Source organism: Convolutriloba macropyga, chromosome 4 (assembly GCF_964194025.1).
Source record: "Convolutriloba macropyga chromosome 4, txConMacr16.3, whole genome shotgun sequence".
Classification (NCBI taxonomy): Eukaryota; Metazoa; Xenacoelomorpha; order Acoela; family Convolutidae; genus Convolutriloba; species Convolutriloba macropyga.
Genome location: NC_134471.1, coordinates 55,437,979 through 55,459,956, shown reverse-complemented (window position 1 = coordinate 55,459,956; position 21,978 = coordinate 55,437,979). Strand labels below are relative to the sequence as shown.

The 21,978-nt window shown below is 36.9% G+C and overlaps 2 protein-coding genes across 3 annotated transcripts in view; both read right to left on the bottom strand.

The window, feature by feature from the left end:
- Positions 1–2,949: 2,949 nt before the first annotated feature.
- LOC142337762 (protein broad-minded-like) lies at positions 2,950–18,576 on the bottom strand. Its single transcript, XM_075387259.1, has 3 exons — positions 18,231–18,576; positions 7,378–7,633; positions 2,950–6,765 (listed from the first exon to the last, which is right to left on the bottom strand). The coding sequence occupies exons 1-3, from the start codon at positions 18,432–18,434 to the stop codon at positions 3,044–3,046; spliced, it is 4,182 nt and encodes a 1,393-aa protein (XP_075243374.1). The 5' UTR covers positions 18,435–18,576; the 3' UTR covers positions 2,950–3,043.
- Positions 18,577–18,648: 72 nt separating this feature from the next.
- The window catches only part of LOC142337764 (dynactin subunit 4-like), a 618,078-nt gene continuing 614,748 nt past the window's right edge, over positions 18,649–21,978 (bottom strand). For both annotated transcript variants that reach the window (XM_075387261.1, XM_075387262.1), the window contains exons 11-12: positions 21,169–21,375; positions 18,649–19,396 (exon numbers count right to left, since the gene is read on the bottom strand). In XM_075387261.1, the coding sequence (XP_075243376.1) occupies positions 19,256–19,396; positions 21,169–21,375 (348 nt within the window). In that variant the 3' untranslated portion in view covers positions 18,649–19,255. The remainder of the gene's footprint in view (positions 19,397–21,168; positions 21,376–21,978) is intronic.

Below are 21,978 nucleotides of genomic sequence, written 5' to 3'. Positions count from 1 at the left end.
CAATTACACTTACATATTTCACAACCAAATTACCGATCAAAGAAGACGCTCACAAATACTCCTCTTCGAGTCGTAAAAAAGACAGCGCCCCAATACAAGTCAAAAGCTGAGCGCCTAAATAATAAGCGTTGAAAGGCTGACGGCGGCTATTAAAAACAACGAATTCTTAAAGATACTCTTCGTAGTAGAATTTTAGAGACAGAGAGCTTTCAAATGATACCAGTTCTTTTTATGGGATGCCCTCAAAAATAAGTGCCTCAAATTTAATTCAAGAGAATATATTGCACGAGAAATGAACAGATTTTGATTATCTTAGTTCGCAAACTGCTTCGATTTGGTCCGCTGCACATCAAATTGAAAGAACAAGAAATATTGCGGCTCAGAAACATAGCCGGCAGATTGCCGGAATAGCTGCGAAAGAATAGACCTGCGTGCCATATAATAGAGATAGAAACAGATTCAGATCTTAATTGAAAAAAATCGACGCCGCTCAAAAACTAGGTAAAAAACATTATTCAGCGATAAATTAATAAAGCTTGTTAAAATTCATTCCGCAGAAGCCTCTTATTAGGGACCTTTGATGCACAAATGAGTTCCTTTGACCCTAAACAAATTCAAATTAGACTTAAGTTTTAAAGTGCAAAAGTCATTTTATTGAGTGAGGTAAGTCACGTATGATCAAAATTTAATCACGCATATAACCTCAAAACTTTTGCTAAAGCGAGTGAGAAATGACGTCACGCGCGCAAATGCCGTTAGTGAGAGGAAGAAGTCATACAGAAAATTTGACTTTTTCAGCTTTGCTGTGTGAACAAATGTAAAACGAAAAAAGGCGTCAGACGACGAAACAAAAAAACATAGCAGGACAAGTCCTGACGTACAATTCAAAGAATTTTCATTGACTATACAGAAAAACTAGACTTAGAATGGACTATGAGTGAATTCAGAAAACCATTTTAAAAAATTCAGAACAAAAAAAAATAAGAAATAAACAGAAAATCAATGTCAAAATGCCGCATGTGAACAAAAAAACCACTAGCGAGAAATGAAAATTTAATTCAAACAAAAAACTAGGCCTAGAATGAGCTGTGAATGGATTGGGAAAACCATTTAGAAGGAAAATCCGATCCAAAAAATCGAAAAACAGCAAAAATCAGAGTGAAATTGACGCATGTGAACAAAAAACCACTACCGAGAAACCGAATTTTTGTTCAAACACCGTTTTCTCACTCTACTTCAAAATTAGAGCGAAAAAAATTCACGCCGCAAAACCACTCGCTTTTTCGCTCCACTTCCTGTTTCGGTGTGACCAAAATCACTACTCCAATTTGACTTCAAAAATCATGAAAATGTGTGAACAGATCTTAAAAAAAAACATAGCCGGAAGAATTCCGGAAACGACTCGAAGTAGAAATCTGACTATTCTCACTAATCAGACGCATCACCAGCATATTAACAATCGACAGACATTGTAACCAATTCACAAAGAAAAGACTGGAGAAGTGGAAACTTGAGAAAGAACAAAAGCAAAAAAAATATTCTCTAAAAATCCAAACAAAACTCTACAAAAAGATAACATGCAGCTTCTTATCCATAACTCATAGAAATCAATTAGTTATATATTTGGCTATATCAATCGCCCACCTAGTACTTGCAGGGAAACGTTAAACAACAAACTAAAAAAAGACAGAAAAACTAACGAATTAGAGTTTTGTATAATTTGTTTAAATGAAAACTGCCCTGCTAAGCCTTCAAGTGCAAATTCATAGAATCAACACCTACAAAAATGCTCCTTATTGAGAAAAAAATACCAACAAAAAAAAACATTAAATTGGAAGAAATAGGCAAAAAAACTTAGAAAAAAGACAAAAAGTGGCCAAAACTTGCTCTGTTATTTACTCGATTTTTTTAACAAAAACAACTCAAAACTAATATCAATCAAAATGAGAGACATCCAAAAGAGCTACAACAACTGAATTCCACTAGAAAACTCCCCAAATACTATCAAAGGTTGAGGAAGAATAGAAACGACATTTAAAACCAAATTGAACAAAAAAAAACGAGAAAACGTAAGGTATTTTTCAAATTTTACAAGAAAAAATAAAGCCAAATAAAGTTTATTTGAGCAAATAGAGCAATGAAATGCTCGTGAAATAATGGGCAAGTCATTACAAGCTAAAAAAAATTCTACGATTGAAAAAAAAAACGAAAAAAAGCAAAAAATTAAAAAAAGTGGTTAAAAAATTCTCTATTTTTCTGTCATTTTTCTTCAGAAAAAAATGTTTTATACCAACAAAATTGTAATCAATTTATATCCCTGTTATTCTTTGAGTAACGAGCTTCTATGCAAATTGCACTTAAAGCAGTAAAACAAAACAAAAGGCCAAAATACATTAAATTTCGTCGAAAAATCAGCAAAACTGATCAAAAACCTCCAAATTTGCATAAAACTCAAATTAACTACTTGAAACCTTCAATTCCTATCAGAACGAGCTCAAATCCAATACAATATCATAATCAGACCTCATAAACAAGAAAAATTGCAAAAAAACTGCTTTTAAAAGCCGCACGTGAACAAAAAAATTTCGCTCGCTCAGAGACAATTTTTTCACACATCAATTTCTCGCTCTCTCAAAAACAGCGGTATGAACAAAAAACCACTTTCTTTTCGCTCCGCTCTTCACTTTTGTTCAGCAACCAAATCACTCCAAATTTTTTCACGCGTTTCATTTCCCGCTTAAAAATTCACTCCAATAAAATTGATTAAAAAAAAGGACTTCTCCAATACTCCTCTTCGAGTCGTAAAAAAGACAGCGCCCCAATACAATTCAAATTCTTTGAATTGTAAAAAACCAAGAGCACCGCAATATAGCTTCGCTCAGCTTACAGCTTCGCAGCTATAAAAAAGAATTTGAATCTATTCAATCAACCTGGCTTAATAAACTGATATTGAAAAATGGATAGTTAAATACATGAAGTCTAAAAATCATACAAAGGAAGGTTAAAATTATACACATCTGATAATTTTATACACTAAAAGAGGTTAACTTTTATATACATTATCCAGATCTTTGAAGATCAGTTTGCTGTACTTTGCGCTAAGCGATTTCATAAACTCAACATAATCGCTAGTTTTAAACCCCACGATAGGAAGGTCCTTAAGAAACACCAGAAGTGTCTGTTGTTGACTGTTGAATAAAATATCCTGCGATAAATGCTTTAGTATTGCCATTGTGAAATAAATTCCGAAATCAACGCCACAAACAACGCTCAGCAAAATGTAGTTGACAATATCAGGCCAGTTAAGGATATTCAAAAAACACTGACGCATCCAGTGTTGTGCAACCAGAGCTGGCGAGTATCCACTCATTCTGAAAGCCGAAGAGACATTCGGCAGTTCCTTTTCAACTATCAATTCCAAATTGTTCCCGACGATGTACATTAACGGCTCCAATTCCATACTCAAAGTTTCGCTATTAATAGCACAACTTCGAAACATGAAACCTCTTGCAGGCCATATGCATATTGATTCCTTAGTAGAGGCGTATTGAGACAGAAATGAGCAACATCGCTTTGCGTCAGAACCGAACATGAGATGCAGAATTGCTGCGAACCAATCCATTGTCGGATAGTTTTCACTTCCCGCAAATTTACTGGTGGAGACTTGCTGCTTACTTTGGTCACCTTTCTTTCTCAGGTTCTCAGACGTTTTAGAGAGATAATTGCGAACTTGTTTCAGAGTTAGACTCATGGAGCTTTCTGTCTCTTTCTGATCAACTGCAAAAAGTTTCAGCAACGAGCTGTACGAAGACAACATTTGGATCCCCAAATCCTCAACCGAGCTTAGCTTGACAGCGCTGTTTGAAGGAGCGTTTATATCGAAATCATTGCCAGACTTGGAGTTTGTTTTAGAAAGCAAATCCGGGTTTGTCTTTATTCGAGCACCTAATGCGCGTTGCAACAATTCTGCCATGTGAGACCCTCTAATGTGCTGTTTCGATGCAATGGTGTTTAACAAAATTTCTGCGCATTTTTTCAACCATTTAGTGTCATGATCCCAATTTTGTGTATTCGACAGAAACTTCGTTGCCTCGTTACTTGAAGCCTTGCTCTGGTTTTTGGTACTCGGGACTAAGTACTCTGAAGGAAGGGGTAGACTATAGAATATCGGGTAGATGTAGTCAGAACAATCTTTCTTAACTTCTCTGGTTGGCAAAATTCGCTCATTGGACCCTCCGATTGATAGCATCCTAACCAAAACGTGATTTCGTTCAATCAAAGGCATGTCCAGAAAATAAGGCGCTCCTTTACCGGCAGTTTCCTCGGAGAAATTTGGTTTCTGCAGTTCCAGAAGAACTTTGTCGACTTTGTATTGAGTTTGAAAAAGTATCATTGAATCAAGAGACGCGAAAATGGAGTTTATTAAACGCAATCCAAAAACGTGTGACTGTTCCTCGTTGAACAAAGATTCCAATTTCGATGGACCGGATACCATGACTAAACGGTTGACCAGATCAATTATATTTTCTGGTACATCACGCAAATTGTAGTCAGCTTTCGTAGGGAACTCAGCTTTATAGAACAACTCAAAAACCGCCGGAAAGGTGCTGAGAACATTCATCAATGAGTTGAATGATTTCATACAAAGCTGATCAATAGGTTCCGTTGGGTAAAGATAAGGGTAAGCAATTTTGCGATCATCCGGAAAGCATTCTATGTTGCTCCAAATCTCGGACACGAACAAAGCCAGGAACCCAGCTTCATTGAGCGCTCGCATTCCAGCTGCACATCCGGAAATCCTTGACAAGAGAACTCCATATCCAAACTTTTCACATCGACTTACTTGCAATTTCTTCGAGTACCGCCCCAACATGTAATAAGCGCAACTATCAATAGCTCCGCTTCTCAAAAGCAATTGCAGCCCTTTCGGAGTAGCAGCGAAGTTAAGAAGATTATCCACCAACACGTTTTGCCATTTCAGCTCGTCACTGTTCGAATCCAAACGGACGCTAAGAGATCCGGAATGGCTCAACATTGCTTTGTTGGTGGCCGATTTAGAAGACTCCTCGTTCTTGTTTGATCTATTTACTTCTGTTCCACTAGGAGTTGGTGTTCTGATCAGTTCTGCATTTCGAAGTGACTCATGCCAAGATTGTGACAAAACTCCAGCTAGCTGATCGCACTGCATGAGTTGAAACTCTTCGTGATGATTGTACAGTTGTCTGCATAGGAAGACATAACTATCAATGATTGGTTCCGAGCTGACCGACTCAAATACTCCTGATCTTATCTCACCTCTTAGAGCTCGAACAGTAAAATCGCATAAAACGACACAAGGGTTCATCTCAACCGTCTTCGGCTGCGATGCTTTAGTAGACGATGTAGCTGTTCCTAGAAGCGGCGTTTTTATGACCACCGATTTGAAGAAACATCGTCCCGCTTTAGACGATACCATGTAGGTTAGAATGTCGGCAACGTTGACCATTGTGCTTCTTGAAGGCAAGCTTGGACTTGTAGTGTTACCATAGACATACTCGGTCCAGCTAACAACGGGTTCCATTAACGCTTCCACAATTGCTTTGCTGCAAAAACACTCTTTGCATGGCAATTCTTCAGCAGCCAGTGTTTTGAACAACTTTTTGACCAAATGCGCCGGATCTAAGTTTTTGTCAGTACCTGCTACCTTTCTGTTAACTTTACCAGGCATAGAAACTGGGTTTGTTACGTACTGAAGTAACTTGAGCAGAAATGTTTCCACTGAAATAACTTCACCTGAAATTTTGTCCTTTATAGGGAACAGTTCCCTACCTTTTCTGAACCTCAACAAATGCATCATTATGCTAATCGAGTGTACGAATCTCACAAAATGCACTTGCTTCGACTTGTAAGTAACATCATCTACATTTCTAGGCGTACTTTGCGTGTCACTGGCTTCTAAGGGATCCTTGACCTGATTGCGCATTTTGAAGTATCTGCAGCAAGTCAATGCTGTAGTTTCAATGAGGGTACGACTCTTGGCCATTTCGTCCAGAAGGTGCACTCGGCTAAAAGCACCGTGGATCCAGGTTTTAAACCACAAAGCGTTGATATCCAGAAATGCCATGAAGTGTGTAGGCGTCAACGTCTCAACAGAACCGAGTTCTTTATCTTTGCCGACGTTGGTCGCGTTTGCTCCAAAGGATACCTGAACTGACAATAAACTGAGAGTATTGGTTATCACTGTTTCCATTAAACTTTCAGAAGGGTACCTGATCCAGTATTTTGAAACGTGCTGATGGAAATCTCGGATCAACCTAAATTTCGCCAACAACAAACTTGTGAATTCCGACTCAATTGTCACTCCATCTTTGAAACTTAAAGCAGGCTGCAACTTTCTAGATGTGAACTGCGAATTAACATGTTCTACGAACGAAATATACACAGATTTTGTCAAGCTCACGCAAGAATTGCTGAGCAACTTTGCGGTATAACTAAACGCTTGTTTGGCTAATACTTGATCCGAATCTGCTAAACAGTCGCAAATAACAGACTTCAAAGGATTCTGAACTTCGTCCAGAATATCAGCCGGATTCAGACGACATAAGTTTGTCATTGCCGCGCGACGCATATCTGAGGAATTTTTGACGTCCAGTCCAGTAATAATTTGTTTAAAACGGTCAATACCAATGAAACCAAAACTGCCGTGATTGTAACTTGATCCTCCGACACTAGAGTCTTCAGAGAAAGAGTATTGAGTACCACCGCCACGTTTCGAACTTATAAGACCTAAAACAAAAATTACCCGATACGACACAAAAATCAGTATTTCAATGCTTGAAACTTTGCTATCATCACAGCGGTTAAAAATTACAATAATTAGTTTCATTGGCTTCCCGAGTTTAAGTTTCTTTGATTTCAAACAAGGATCATATATGATTTCATACAATTCATACTAAATTTCTCAAAACGATCCTAAAAACCATAGATAATCCCTGCCTGAAGTCCATATTTTTCGTTGTATAATAACAGTATTAAGAAATAATAAAAATCACATATGACCTAGTATAACTTCTAACAATTTTGTTATCGAATTGCTAGAAAGAAACTATCATCAAAGAAGCTATTACAGACAATACTTTGATTACCACAGAACATAGGTAAAATTTACCTCATATTAGTCGCGACTTACAAAGTCACACCATACAATTGTCGCTCTGAAGGGTCAAAAAAGTACGAGAAAATTGTACATTTCGCTAGCCATGAAAATTGAACGCATTATGGCGGATTAAATGACACCTTTGAGTGGCCTTCACTGAATTTGTTCACAAAATTGATCGCAGTCGGAAATGATAGGAAGAAATTCATTTTAATGTTCGAACACATTCAATTCTCACCCACCTCCCGTATGTCCACCTGCCCATGGTCCACTCGCTCCAAAGTGTCTCTCAGCATCTTTAGCAATCTCATGATCTTCATCTACATACTCATTGCACAACTGTTCCACTGCTCTCTTAGTACTGTCCAGGATATCTCTGCGCAGCTCCGCGTACACACTAGACTGCATTATGTTAGCTACAATGCGCTCTTGCAGCTGCAACTGTTGGTGAACTGGACGCTCATTTAGCTTCTGGCGCTCAAATTCCTTGTCCAGGACCTATACACAAGCAAACTAGATTAAACCAAGCTACTTAAACTGAAGATAAACTTCCGCGTGAAACCAACTTGTTGACATTATACATCGAAGAATTGACCGCCAAAAACAAACACTGCGGCTCTGGAACCTACAGTACACAGAATGCGTCATCATTTTTTCTGCATACAATTTTACATCAGAAGCAAAGGTTCAAACAGAAACGTTCTCTCGTCCACTCTGGAGATTCAGCTGCTAAATAAAACATAGACCGTACATTGCCGGAAAACAACCCCCATTGACACCCTTGACGCCCATCGGAATAGAAACATGAAAACAAGTCCTAAGTCACAAAAAACATAAGCTACAAAGCGCAACAATTATTTCGCTCAATTTCATCCCCAGTAGCAACATATGAGACCTGTCATTAATGAGATTAAGTGATAATACAACAATAGGTGCAAACACTGGAACCTCCCCCCTCCCCCCAATTTGCTAATTATTTATGAAACGAATAGTGTAAGAGTCGCAGAGAATTAGCTATGAATTGAAACAATTATTGCGATCAATTAAAGTCTCATTAGCAACCGATGACACCTGTTATTCATGAGATTAAGTGATAAGACAGCAAAAAAATAGAAAACTGAAAAATTCGCTAAATGAAGAGCGTATTGCATTGATAGCGTTGACATTATACATGGGATTTATCGGCTTATCCCGTCTCTTTTGATTTTGCTCTTTTGACCTTGACTGTATTCACAATCTTGCGTAGTTCATTGAGTGAATGGATTTAAAAACCATTCAGTTGAAACAGTGAGTGAGGTAAGTCCGAACTCCAACGTGAAAGTCGTGACATATGTAAAACGAAAAGGCTGAGCGAATTAAAAAAAGGAGAGCGCCTAATTAATAGCCTTTTGAGAGGCTGACAGCGGCTATTAAAAAAGCACAATAAGCCTAGAAGACCAATAGTGTCAGAGACAAAACATCCCTAGTTACAAAATCTATCTATTAATTATACTCATCTATGCCTCGTTACTAAACCATAAGACAATAATGATAATTGATGGACAACAGAGGAAATATTAAAAAAAACATAACAGACTAAACGTCGGAAGAATTGCTCTCGAACGACTAGTGGGAATCAATTGCAGCCTGCTTCAGTCGGGGAGGGGAGCCGAATTGGGACAGAGAAGTTCAACAGTGGGCTTCAAATAACCACATCAGATGTTAATATATACCACTATTAAGATTTAGAGTGGAAAATGGCACCAGTTTCGGCACACTTTTCATTTGACTTTGAGCAATAAATTGCCACCAATTGATTTCAGCTGCTTGAAATTGCGATGGAGGGAGAATTTTAGATCACGCAAAACGCAAAAAGTCAAGGGCGTAAAAGTCACTCAGAAAGTCAAAACGGTCAAGCAAAAATTTTCCATAAAAAAGACACATACGTTTACAATAATTGCTTCTGTACGAGAGCAAATAAAAACTCGCTAAAGAAATTACTAATAATCTATAACAAGGAGTCTCAAAGTCATAAAACATTAGCTGCCCGATGAGGAATTCGAACAAATGTAAATAATCCCAAAAAGAACACAAAGATATCATAATAATAGCAGTCAAGAGAAGAAGTATTGAAAACAGAAGCCAAAATGACGCACGCGAAAAAAATCGGTTACAAGAACCGCGAGATTTGTTCCAACATCAATTTATCACTCAACTTCAAAGGTAATTTGAGGAAATCACGCTTCAAACCTTCTCACTGTTTCGCTCCCTTTACTACTCCAGCATGATTAAAAGCACCAGTCTAATTCGACTTCTCATTGGAGTGAGAAAGCCAAAAAATCTCAAAAAAGACAACGCTCCAATGCAATCCAAATACTTTGGATTTAAAAAAAGATACGAATTAACCGGGCTTTTCTTCCAAAGAGACGAAACGGTTTCTTATTCGGTGTACAGTTTCAATTAGATGATTACATAACTGCCCTTTATTTGGGGTCTAAGCTAAAGTCTAGTTAGCTTAATGCTAAAAAACAGCTTGCAATCTTCTGAACTCTGATAATCTAATGCACTATGACCTAATGACCGGGCCTTATAGGTTTAACCCACTTTTTCAAAAATTTTGCCGTCGCCGTTTTCACTATATTGCCTACATTTCGTTGAATGAATTCTAACTTCATTGGGTTGAAACAGTGAAGTAAGTCAGAAGTTCAGCGTGAAAATCGTGACTTGTTTAAAATGAAATGCGTGATTCAAACCAAAAACAGCTAGCAATCTTCTGAACTCTGATAATCTAATGCACTGTGATCTAATCACCAGGCCTTATAGCGTTAACCCGCTTTTACAAAAATTTTGCCGTCACTTTTTTCACTATTTTGCCTACATTTCGTTGAATGAATTCTAACTTCCACTCAGTTGAAACAGTGAAGTAAGTCAAAAGGTCAGCGTGAAAGTCGTGAGTTATTTAAAATGAAATACGTGATTCACACCATAAACGAACTGAAACTATTTAACAAGACACATATTGAAATAAAATTCAAAGAAACAAACTAACTCGAGGCCTGAGTATCACAGCCCTCGATAGTCAACACGAAATATAAAAACGAACGAAAATAAAAAGAATAGCCTTTGATAGTCAACAGAGCACATACTAAAAACATACCCGGCAGATTGCCGGAAAATAGCCGCCGTTGATTCCAATAAGCATGATTGGGATTGAACGAATAGAATATATTGAAAAAAGATTTTTGTACAAAAATATTTTTCAAGTCCGATTTATTTTGATGGCATTTCGTAGTTGAACATACTTCTCTTTCTTAGAGAGAGGCTACAGGGGCTACTATCAACACCAATAAGCATTAGAGGTGGTAACTAAGACTTATAGGAACGACGTTCAAATAGCGGGCATCTAAAATTGGGCTTTATGGGTTTATCCCGTTTCTATTTCTGACTTCAATTTTTTATACCGACTCTGTTCATTTTGAATTGCTTTGCTTAGCAACTGATGTTCAAATTCACTTTTAGCAGAATGAGAGAAGAGAAAAACTAGCCTAGAGAAGTCAAAAAGATTTCACGCAAAATGTCGAAAAAGCGGCAAAATGGTAAAGCGAAAAAAAGTTTGACGAAGTAAAAAACATAGCAGGACAAGTCCTGACGTACAATTCAAAGAATTTTCATTGACTTAACAAACAACTAGACCTAGAACGGACAATGAGTGAATTGGGAAAACCATTTCTAAAAAAATCAGATAAAAAAACAAAAAAAAAACAGAAAATCAGTGTCAAAATGCTGCTAGGGAGAACAAAAAACCACTAGTGAGATATGTAATTTTGCTTCTAATAAAAAACTAGGTCCAGAATGAGCTGTGAATGGATTGGGAAAAGTATTTAGAAAAAAATCTGACCCAAAAAATCGAAAAAATAGTAAAAATCAGTGCGAAATTGCCGCATGTGAACAAAAAACCACTACCGAGAAACCGAATTTTTGTTCAAACACTGTTTTCTCACTCTACTTTAAAATTAGAGCGAAAAAAATTCACGCCGCAAATCCACTCGCTTTTTCGCTCCATTTCCTGTTTCGGCGTGACCAAAATCACCACTCCAATTTGACTTCAAAAATCATGAAAATGTGTGAACAGATCTTAAAAAAAAAGACAGCGCCCCAATACAATTCAAATTCTTTGAATTGTAAAAATACGAGCGCAAAAATAGCCGGCTGAGAAGATGAGGGCGGCTATTAATAAATAAGTTTACACTAAGGGTCCTTGGACAATAAAGACCACATTTGTAGAAAAGACATGAGAGACAAAGTAACAGGACAACAGAAAAGAACTTTCGGAAAATTTCACTAAGACTTCGAAAAAAGTGTCACTATAGTTAAACACCAACAAAACTAGAACATCCGATCTTTAGACCACAAAGCAGACACTCATTACAGAGGATCTAAATTTTTTTAAAAAGCCTAGGAATTGCTTATCAAAAAGGACAAACACAGCGTCAATCAACTGATTTTCTTGAAAACGAACGGTCTCAAACTGAAAAAACTGAAAACAGTAAATAGACGCAACTGTCTCGGATTCTTTTGTGGCCCCCTTAATGGGTCCATATTATATGCACCCCAATCCCGACGTACGTGCCATGTTTTACTCAATGATTAATTTTGTAATGGCACGTGCTTTTCTACTGGGGAGCATAACGTACTGGTGGGCACAAAGGGAAACGTTCTCAATAGTCTCAATAGACAGCCAATGAAACCTGCCAAAACTGAGACTTAGAGATCCTAAATAGATTAACAACCAGGATAGAATTCAACAATTAACTTTTTTTAAAAAAAATAAAGGTTTACAAAATAATATTAAAACATTAGCTACAAACTAATAACTAGCCTATTTCAATCACAAGAATGTCAACTGTCATTACTGAAATTAAGTAAAGACCAACAAGTAGGAGAAGGCAAAATTGCAGGCAATACAGGCAGGAAAAAATCACTGATATTCTGAACAAATGTCAAAGTAGTTGAAACCGTTATACATGAACTGAACACATGAAATAGATTTATTTGATCGTTAGCGAGACGAGGAGACCTATCATTAGTTGTTTAAAACGTTGGATTAAATGGCTTCCATTACACCTTATGTGAGGACTAATGAGATCAGCCATTAACGAGATGAATTGATAGAAGATCAAGAGGAACTACAAAAACGGGCAAACTAAAAAAAATTGATAATGTTTTGAAAACAAGTAGTCTTAAAGTGGTTTAAAACGTTAGATATGGAACCCAAGATTCAACTAACATCAGTTATGCCTTATGGGAACAGTCATTAACGACATAAAAAGGACAACGAAAGATTAGGAAAGGCTCAAAACTGAAAAACACCTCAAAGTTTTAATGACAAAAGTGTCCAAAATACATATGCCAAAAGCTGCACGTTGATGAGTTCACAAATTAGAAGAATTTATCAATAGAGCACAGGTCTCACCGTTTAAAAAACAGCGATCAGCTATTTAAAGCGTAGGTCTAACTGCAGTTTTTGGAGGGGGCAAGAAGGTGAGGGGATTCTAAACCAACTTTGAGCCTCGCTTACTTTTAGAGCCTAACGCTTTAAAGCTTACGCTCCTAAACATAAACCTACAAACGTCGGATGAATTACTCTCTCACGACCGGCGGGGCCAATATAATACAGATGGTGTAGCTTGGAAATGTTTTATGTGTGCACACGTGTTTTACGGACTCAAAATCTATCTTATATTAGCAACAAACTTTAATTCAGAAAAAGCAACTTAGATCAATCAAAATGAAGAACAAAGCGTCAAAAAGCAACTAAAAAAGTCAAAAAATGTTCTAGAACAAAATAGCAAAAAAGGTTAGGCCAAATGCTTCAGAATTTGTGCTTGCAGTTAATAATTGCAAACTATCACTCGACAGTATCCACTTAAATAAGCGGCTAAGAAATTGAATCAAATTATGCTAGCTCAATCAGAAATGCGAATTAATGCTCCCGGACTTTAAGTGTATTTGAATCAGTATTAACAAAAATAGCATAAAATGATCTGCACGAGTGAACTAAGCGCTGAAAACAAAGTGCAAATTAAATCTTCTGCTTTGCCAGGTCAACAAATGTACGGAAGTTTCGTGCTCATTACATGTTTCCAGTATATCACTACGCTTGACGTCAAACATAGAACATAAAACGACTAAGGACAGACGAATTGCTCGCAAAGGACTGGCGAAGCACTCAATTTAGAAGAGAAAATAGGAAGGGGTTCGAAGCCCTGACCTCCCTAATGAGATTCAAGTGCAGAAAAAACACTAGGCTACAAGTCCGATGCAAGGTCATCTCCCACAATGCTTTTATTTTTAGCAACCAATGTAAATTGTAAATGCTCGCAATTGATATCAGTCAGAAAAAAAACAAAACTAAGCGTAAAAAGTCAATCGAGATATGGAATCGAAAGAATGTTCTATAAAAACCGGTCAAACAAAAACTTTGCATAAAAAACATTGGCGATAGCATTCCGTGGACTATTCAAAAATTTATGCAATACAATTTCTAAACAAACCTCAACTAAGTCAAAATGTCAAAAAAGACACAATTTAAAAATTTACTCCCTAATAGAACCACTAGAGAGTGTTTTTAAAACTGATAACTCAAAATTTTAGCTTGAAGGGCTTGCTGTCGGTCCGATGCTAGGTAGGTGGAGCAAAAGGGAGGTTTGCGGGGTAGGTAGGTGGGGTTAGCTAAGTTTGAGGGGTAGGTAGCTAGGGTGCATTAGGTTGGGGGGTATATGATAAGTGCAGGGAGTAGATGGTAGGCGGGGGAGGGAGTAGTGGCGGACGATGAGGTGGTCGTGCTGGTGTTGAGCCGAGGTGAGGATTATGGGAAGGAAACTGCTACCAGCAGTTTTCAATTTTATGTATTGGTAACTGAGCTAGTGTTAAAGTCGAAAACAGAAATCAACGTTCGAATACAAGCCAATGTTCAAAAACAAAAGTGAAAAGTTAAAGAAATAAACAAAGTTGCTTCTATTTGGTTAAAAAATCTGTACCTCAAAACGAGAAATATGTCAGCCTTGACATCATCGAAGATACCTAACATAAAAACAAGTAAGACATCATTCAGGGACCATAGAAAAAGTCGCAACAATTTAATTCTAAAGACATCATTTTGACAGAAGGCACTCACTGTGATATCTTGCTACGGCAAAGTTCTACAATACTAAAACTTATCTGGTAACGTGGAGAGAAGGCCAAAATTCTTAGGATGAAAAACATTCCTAGGTAAAAAAAACTGACAGGCTGAAAGATGTCACGAAATAACTACTCATAGTTTTTGAAAGGAAACTCAGAGCTCCGCAATCGATTCTCCAGCCCAAAAGAAACAATCAGAAAAGATAAGGCAGGCATCATTCTTAAAAACCAAATTACCTTATTCGAAGAAAAAAAAATCAAGAAGACGCAAGAAGACACTGAACAAATTCTTCTGGCGTCAGAGCAATTAAGAATTAACACAAGATAAATTTCTCTGTTGTTAGAGGTAGAAGACAAAAGGAATTCAAAACTATTGAAAAAATTTAAATAATCCGAAAAAAGACAAGAGTTTCACTCAAAAGCAAAAAAATATTTGCTAAGAACCTAATCTAGCAAAAAAATGAATACTGATATACGAATGAATGAAACTGAATACCTGATGTAGCAAGATTGTTGCAAAAAACGAAACGGTACTGCAATAATTGCTTCATACTTCGATCGAGAGCCACTAAAAATAGCTCAAAGAATCCTAAAGCAATTTGAGCTCCTTTTGTTAGGACATTTCAGAACTATATTCAACACTACACTTAGAGAATCACGAAAAAAACCGGGCACTACAGCGAATAGACAGCTGGACAGCTAAAGGTATACTATTGGCATTTGGAACATAAAAACGCACATACTTGTAACAAAATGTTTCTATGGTCATTTTTCTATGCTCTTTGCAATAACTGGTTCACCTACTCTTGAAACTAAACCTACAAACGTCGGAAGAATTACTCTCGCACAACAGACGGGGGCAATTTAAAAAAGAGGGTGGAGCTCGGAAGTTTTATGGGTGGAAAATCTACGCACACCACAGGGGTTCCAACCTCGATGCCAGTCTAACAACTTAACCAGTAAGGAACACAAGCATTGACTCACTATGGCTTACAGTCGATATCATAATAGCAACAAAGTTTAATTCGGAAAAAGCAACTTAGATCAATCAAAATGAAGAACAGAGCGAAAAAAAGCTCTCAAGACGTCAAAAAATTCTAGAATAAAAAAGCATAAAAGGTCAGGCCAAATGATTCGAGATTTGTTCTTGAGCAACTAAAAATAGCAAACTAGCAATCGACACTATCAATTTCAATAAAGTGATGGCTAAAAAATTGCATAGAATTATGCTAGTTCAATCAATCAGAAATGCAAATTAATCCTCCCGGACTTCAAGTTTACTTGAATCGGTCATAAAAATCGCATAAAATGATTCTGCACGAGTGAACTAACCGCTAAAAACCAGTCACTAATAAAAAACAGAAGCTGAAACAGTCAATCGAGAAATGGAATCGAAAGGTTCTAGAAAAAAACGTTTGAACAAAAACTTTGCATAAAAACATTGGCGATAGAATACCGTGGACTATTCAAAAAGTTATGCACTACAATCTCAAAACTGACCTCAACTAATTCAAAATATAAAAAATGAAAGTATATTAAAAAATAACTCCCTAATTGAACCATTAGAATGTTTAAAAAACGATAACAAGTTTTTCATTTGAATTGGTTGCAATCGGTCCGAGGCTAAGTAGGTGGAGCGAAAGGTAGAATTGCGAGGTAGGTAGGTGGAGCTAGCTAAGTTTGAGGCGTAGTTAGCTGTCTGGGAGGGTGCAGTAGGTTGAAAAGAGTATATGATAGGTGGAGGGAGTAGATGGTAGCCGGTGGAAGGAACTAGCAGCCGAATATGTAGTGGTGAGGGGAAGTGAGGAGGGTGAGGGTAACGACAACAAAACTGCTATCATCAGCTTCAAATTTTTATGCAATAGTAACTACGCTACTGTTAAAGTCGAAAACAGAAGTCAAGTTTCCAATACAGTAGTCAATGTTCTAGAACAAAAGTAAAAAGTTCAAGAAATAATCGAACTTGCTTCAGCTAAACAAATAGATCCGGTAGACTACCAGGAACGAATCGAAGAATCGTGCAACATAATCTAAACGAAACTTATCAAAGAAATATTGAAAAAACAAAGCAATAGCTTCATAGAAATGCAGTTTCAAAAACTTGAAAAAGAAACGGAACTGAGAAATTTTTTGAAAATAGTGAGATGTGATAATTTGATTACGATCTAATAATCTAGTTTATTAATAACTTATTAACCGCTTCTATTATCTGCTCTCAAATAACCTTCAAACTAAGTGGCATTTATCTCTGAATTAGAAGTCAAGAAAAGTGAGGAAGTAATTTTTGAGAGTGAGGTAGCTTAAGTGTGCCCAAAAATTCCATCATGCGAATAAACAAAAACCACTCCACAACGAGTGAAAAAGAGATATCGAACGCAATTCGGTTTAAATTACATAAGCAAAATTAGAATTGAAGCAATTGTGACGTCATACGGCCCCAAGAAAAATCCTGTTGACGAAATAAAAAACACGGCCGGAAGAATCTGTTTACTGCAGATTTGAAGAAATATTTGGTTAGACAATCTATACCTCATAACGAGAAAGATTTGAGCATTAAAATCATTAAAACTAGCTAACATAAAAACAAGTAAGACATCACTCAGGGAGCATAAGAAAAGTCTCAACAATTTAAATCTAAGACTCAATTTTGACAGAAGACACTAACTCTGATATCTTGACACGGCAAAGTTTTATAATACTAAACATATCTGGTAACTTAGAGAGCAGGCCAAAACTTTTAGGATGAAAAACATACCTAGGTTAATCAGACTGACCCACTGAAAATTGTCGCAAAATAATTGGTTTTTTTTTCTAAAAAACCTGGGAGCTCCGAAATCAACTCGCCGAACCAAAAGACAATTGGAAAGGATAAAGCAGGCATCATTCGTAGAAACCAAAATGCCTTCTTCAAAAAAAAACTAAAATTAGAATGACGCAAGAAAACAGCACTTAAGTTGGAGTAGGCAGACAAGATGAATTCAAAACATGCAAAAATTTATATAATCTTGGGAAAAAAAACAAAAGAAAGAGTAACACTTAAAAATCATTTCTGCAACCTTATATGACAAAGTTCACAAAAAACTAAATATCAGTCGAAGTTCCTAAATAATTCCATTCCAGAAAAGTCTAATTGCTACATTATAGAAGAAATCAAATGCAAACCAACAATTTAATGCTAGAACGATACATGAGAGATCACGGAAAACACAAAAAATTGCCAAAAAAGAACACAGAAACAAAAAGACTTCTCATCGAAAATCATCAAAAAACAAATAATAAAATGAAGTAGAAAAAAAACAGAAAAAACTACTTAACAATAATGGCTCAAAAAATTACATGCCTAATCGCCTGTCTGAAAAAAATGTTGAAACAGTGCAAAGTTTCCAAACAATACAAAATTTCGCAAAAAAATGTCAAAATATTGTTAAAACTTCGTTTATAAAACAAACTTTTCATCGAATTTCAAAGACAACGCAAAAAACTAAACCAATTATTCAAAACACAAAGTTACAATCCGTGCCGGTGAACAAAACGACTGTTTTTAGTCATGACTTCAGCTGAAAAAAACATGTCGAATCTCAATACTCTTTTTCGAGTCGTAAAAAGACTAACAGGACTAATATAAATGCTTCAAACTTCGTTTGAGCGCAATTAAAACACTTTTCAATGTCTAAAAGCAATTCACTGAACGCAGCAATTGATCAAAAAACTTCTCTCACTCAGAAAAAAAAATAGTTCATACGACAATTTTACTCGCTTTCGCTTACAGGTCAAAAAGCCGATTGAACAAATAGTACCTACGGCAAAAACCTCTACAAAGCCGATACTCCTCTTCGAGTCGTAAAATGAGACATGTTTAAAATAATTGCTTCAAACTTCGTTTGAGATCAATTAATCACAGCAGTACAGCACTGCGAATTTCTACCAGACTTACAATTGAGAGTCCCGATTCGATCCTGTTAGTGAGAAGCGTGACCAAGTCCAATTTGTGGAAGTTTTCATCAGTCTCCTCCGCATTACGTAATATCTCTTCAGCTTGTTCTACAGATGTTGTGTCTTTCAGAACTGGTACAAAATGGTTCACTAGCGATCGAATCGCATCTGCTAAATGTTCTTTGTCAATTGGGCTCGACGCCATTTGTTCTTTTTCACATCGAACTAATTGTTCGAAACTGCGGTTTTTTACAACGCGAGTATTTACAATTGACTCAATCTATGCATCCCTGAAGTTATAACTTGCAACACTTTTATTGGTTCATGGGCACATCTGAAAAAGAGTAAATTAAGTCTTTCAACATTCATATTAAGGCAACTTCAGGATACGGGTTGAAACGCAGTCAGAAAACAAAACATTAATAAATATAATTTAATTCAGTGACAAAATATTCCTCGACATTGTGTGAAATAGAATTGTGAACAGAACAGAATAACCTTATCACCAAAATTATTTTAAAATTATCATGGATTTATCATTCAAATCTACTGCTTCACTTTGATTTAAATAGACGTGTCGCTGGAGTCAAAGCAGAAAATTGATCATCCCACCCATTGACTACAACCCATGTTATCACTCATATTATGGAGTGGTTAATGCTCGTTTTCGCGCTGCTGATCTTAATTACATTATGTGCTGTCGTAACGGGGTGCGAACTGCTGACTCCATTTTTGCACATAGACCAAGAGATGCAATATCTCCTTGGAACAATGCTTTTTGAGTTGAATTTTTGAACTATTAAGTAACGGCTAACAAAGACTTCGGTCGATTTAATTTCTATTACTTCTTCCAGATCATATTCACTCACTCATTTCAATGAATTCAATTATTCAACTCTGATTTTACTTATCGCCCATAAGGGTAGTGCAGAGCAAACATGTTTTGACATTCTTTGTACGCTATAAAATGGCCTGTTTGCTGAAAGCATTCTCATTTTTGATTATTTGTAAAAGCAAGAAACCGTCTTAGTGTGCAAAGCCCAGATCTAGAAGAACACGGGTGCTGATGGGAGTGGAGTTGTCCTTTGTCAGTTTGATCTGAGCAGTCGGGTCTTTCTTTGCAATTGCATCGTCATTCAGCAGCTGGAAGTGGAAATTGACACCCACCTGCAAGTTACAACAATCACAAGAACTGTACATTTGTAACACTCATGCCGATTTGTAACACTCATGTACATTTGTAACACGAAAAAAAAACACGTGGTCACTTAGCGATGTCTATTTATGAATTCGCAAACCACCTTTTTGTCATGGCACAAGAAAGAACAAAAAATCAAAGTCAGCTTCTCATCGCCGATACTTCAGACTAAATTAGATATTAGCGGGAAAACTGCTCTCGAATGACGGGTAGCGCATTTTACTTCAGGGGCTGTCGCCTAGATAAAAATTTCTTTATGGGTGTAAAAACATCAGCCAAAGTTAAGATTTGAACCCCAACCTCCTGAGTCCGATTCCGTCAGCTCGACTCAGTTCTCAAAAATCAAAAAGAAATTGCGTGAAAAAGTCACTTGAGAAATCAAAGATTATTATACAAGAAAAGCGTATAACGGTCAAGCAATAAATTTTCATAAAATCAGAACCGGCAGAATCCGGAAACGCCTCGTGTAATAAAAACTCCTATATAACCATACCTATTTCAGAAATATGAAAACAGAAACCATAGCTGGCAGACTGCCAGAAAATAGGCGCAATAGGTTCGTAGATCTGCAGCCTCAAAAAGATAGTAACAGAAACAGACCAAACAAAAATTTCTTTTTGTTAAATTCTGAGATGTTATATTTTGATTACGAATCCGTGTAAGTTATAGCTGCTTCCATTAGCTGCTCTCCAAAAACCTTCATTTAGAGCCACACGCCCTCACTTGACCTTATCTCTTTGAATTGAAGTAAAGAAAAGTCATTTTCAGAGTCAGGAAGTCATTTTTGAGAGCGAAGTCACGCGTGACCAAAAACTTAATCACGCAAATGAACAAAAGAACTCGCTCCAATAAGAGTGGAAAATGACGACACGCACTCAATTCAGTTGAAATTGCATGAACGAATGAACAAAAAAGCAGATTGTGACGTCATATGGTCATAACAAAAATCTTGACGACGAAATAAAAAACCAAGAGAAGGCCAGGATCTTTTCCGTTTGTGCCCCCAGTTACAGAGCACCCGTCATTACATAGTAACACATTAAGTAAAAATATGGCACACTCCTCTGGGGGGGTGCAAATAATATGCGCCCACTAAGCTGGGGGGCACAAACGGAAAAGATCCGAAGGCCAATAATAGCCCCACCTATCGCTGTGCGGCTATTAAAAAAGCAATATACAGTATGAAAAAATCAATTTCGGGGTAGAAATGTGGGTAGGTAGGTGGGGTGGGGGGAGGGTTAGGCGTGGGGGGGGGGGGTAGTTTAGATAGGTTGGAGGGACTTAGCTGGGATCAAAAATTCTCGCAATGACGTTTTAAACTTGAATATTACCATCAGTTTTTAATTACTATACATTATAAACTATACATTACGCTACTTTTAAAGTCCAATGTTAGAAAACAAGTCAATGTTCGAAAACAAAAGTCAAATCCCAAGTCACGACCTCAGCATAAAAAAACCTGTAGAATCTAAATACTCATCTTCGAGTCGTAAAAATCCTGTAGAATCTCAATACACCTCTTCGAGTAGTAAAAAAAGACACACCTTTACAATAATTGCTTCCATTCGAGAGCAATTAATAGCACTTTAGCTCATAAGAAAAAGACATTCAGTACCGCCGCCAATTGAATAACGTACTGGTGAATTGATTGAGAGATCTTCAGCTCACATGGCAGCGTTTGAGCAATTTTAATGCAACATAATTGAATTAATCCAGTTAAGATTTTTGTCAGCAAACTAACCATAATCTTCTCGCCCAGTACGGATGGAACGAGCGTTGTTCGTAGGAAGACTTTGTTGATCTTTCTCTGTAGTACTACAGTGCTGTCATCCACATACTGCTTATCTTTGCCACCAGCTGAGAAAGACTCCCCAGCTGCCAGTTCTAGTCCGTTCAACTTGCCTCCAATCTCAACACCCTCTTGCTGCAGAATGCCCGGTACAATCAACTAAAAATGAAAAAAGTTTTCTCATTATTCTTGCGAAAATATTAGAAGTATTAAGAATACGGTTATGTAAGGCAGGAGAAAACAACAAAATGGGACAGGTCAGAGATACTACTGACCTTCAGACTGCTGTGAATTTCAGTGCAAACAGCGATATTTACGCCGATATAGTACATAGATTCGACATCAATAAAAATTGGTATCAATTTCTTTAACATAAACCGACGAACGTCGGACAAATTGCTCTTAACGACAGGCTAAGCAATTTAATTCAGATGGGCTGCTGCCTAGCTTAAAATGTATGGATGCAAATAATTCTGACCAAAGATGGTTCAAACCCCCGAACTATACGTAGTGGGAAAAAGGGGGCTACCAACCACTCAGCACTAACGCGCATTCGTTGTTGTTGCCCACTTTTTCCCCACAACTACAGTATTGCATGGGTATTTCCCCACTACTATTGCATTGGATATATCTAATACTACATATAAACATTACTCTATATCCCTTTATATATTTTTCAAATACTATCATTTCTTGTCTCATTTAGTGCAATCCACTTATATCGAGTTAATCTGGTAATTATCCATTATCAGACGGTTAGTT

What these genes read in the sequence shown, in the direction of transcription:
- LOC142337762 (XM_075387259.1), bottom strand. Translation starts at nt 18,434, where the DNA reads ATGGCGTCGAGCCCAATTGACAAAGAACATTTAGCAGATGCGATTCGA. An exon ending in TCGAATCGGGACTCTCAATT is followed by an intron (nt 7,634 to 18,230) that starts GTAAGTCTGGTA and finishes GCTTGTGTATAG; the next exon opens with GTCCTGGACAAGGAATTTGA. An exon ending in GGCAGGTGGACATACGGGAG is followed by an intron (nt 6,766 to 7,377) that starts GTGGGTGAGAAT and finishes TTTTTGTTTTAG; the next exon opens with GTCTTATAAGTTCGAAACGT.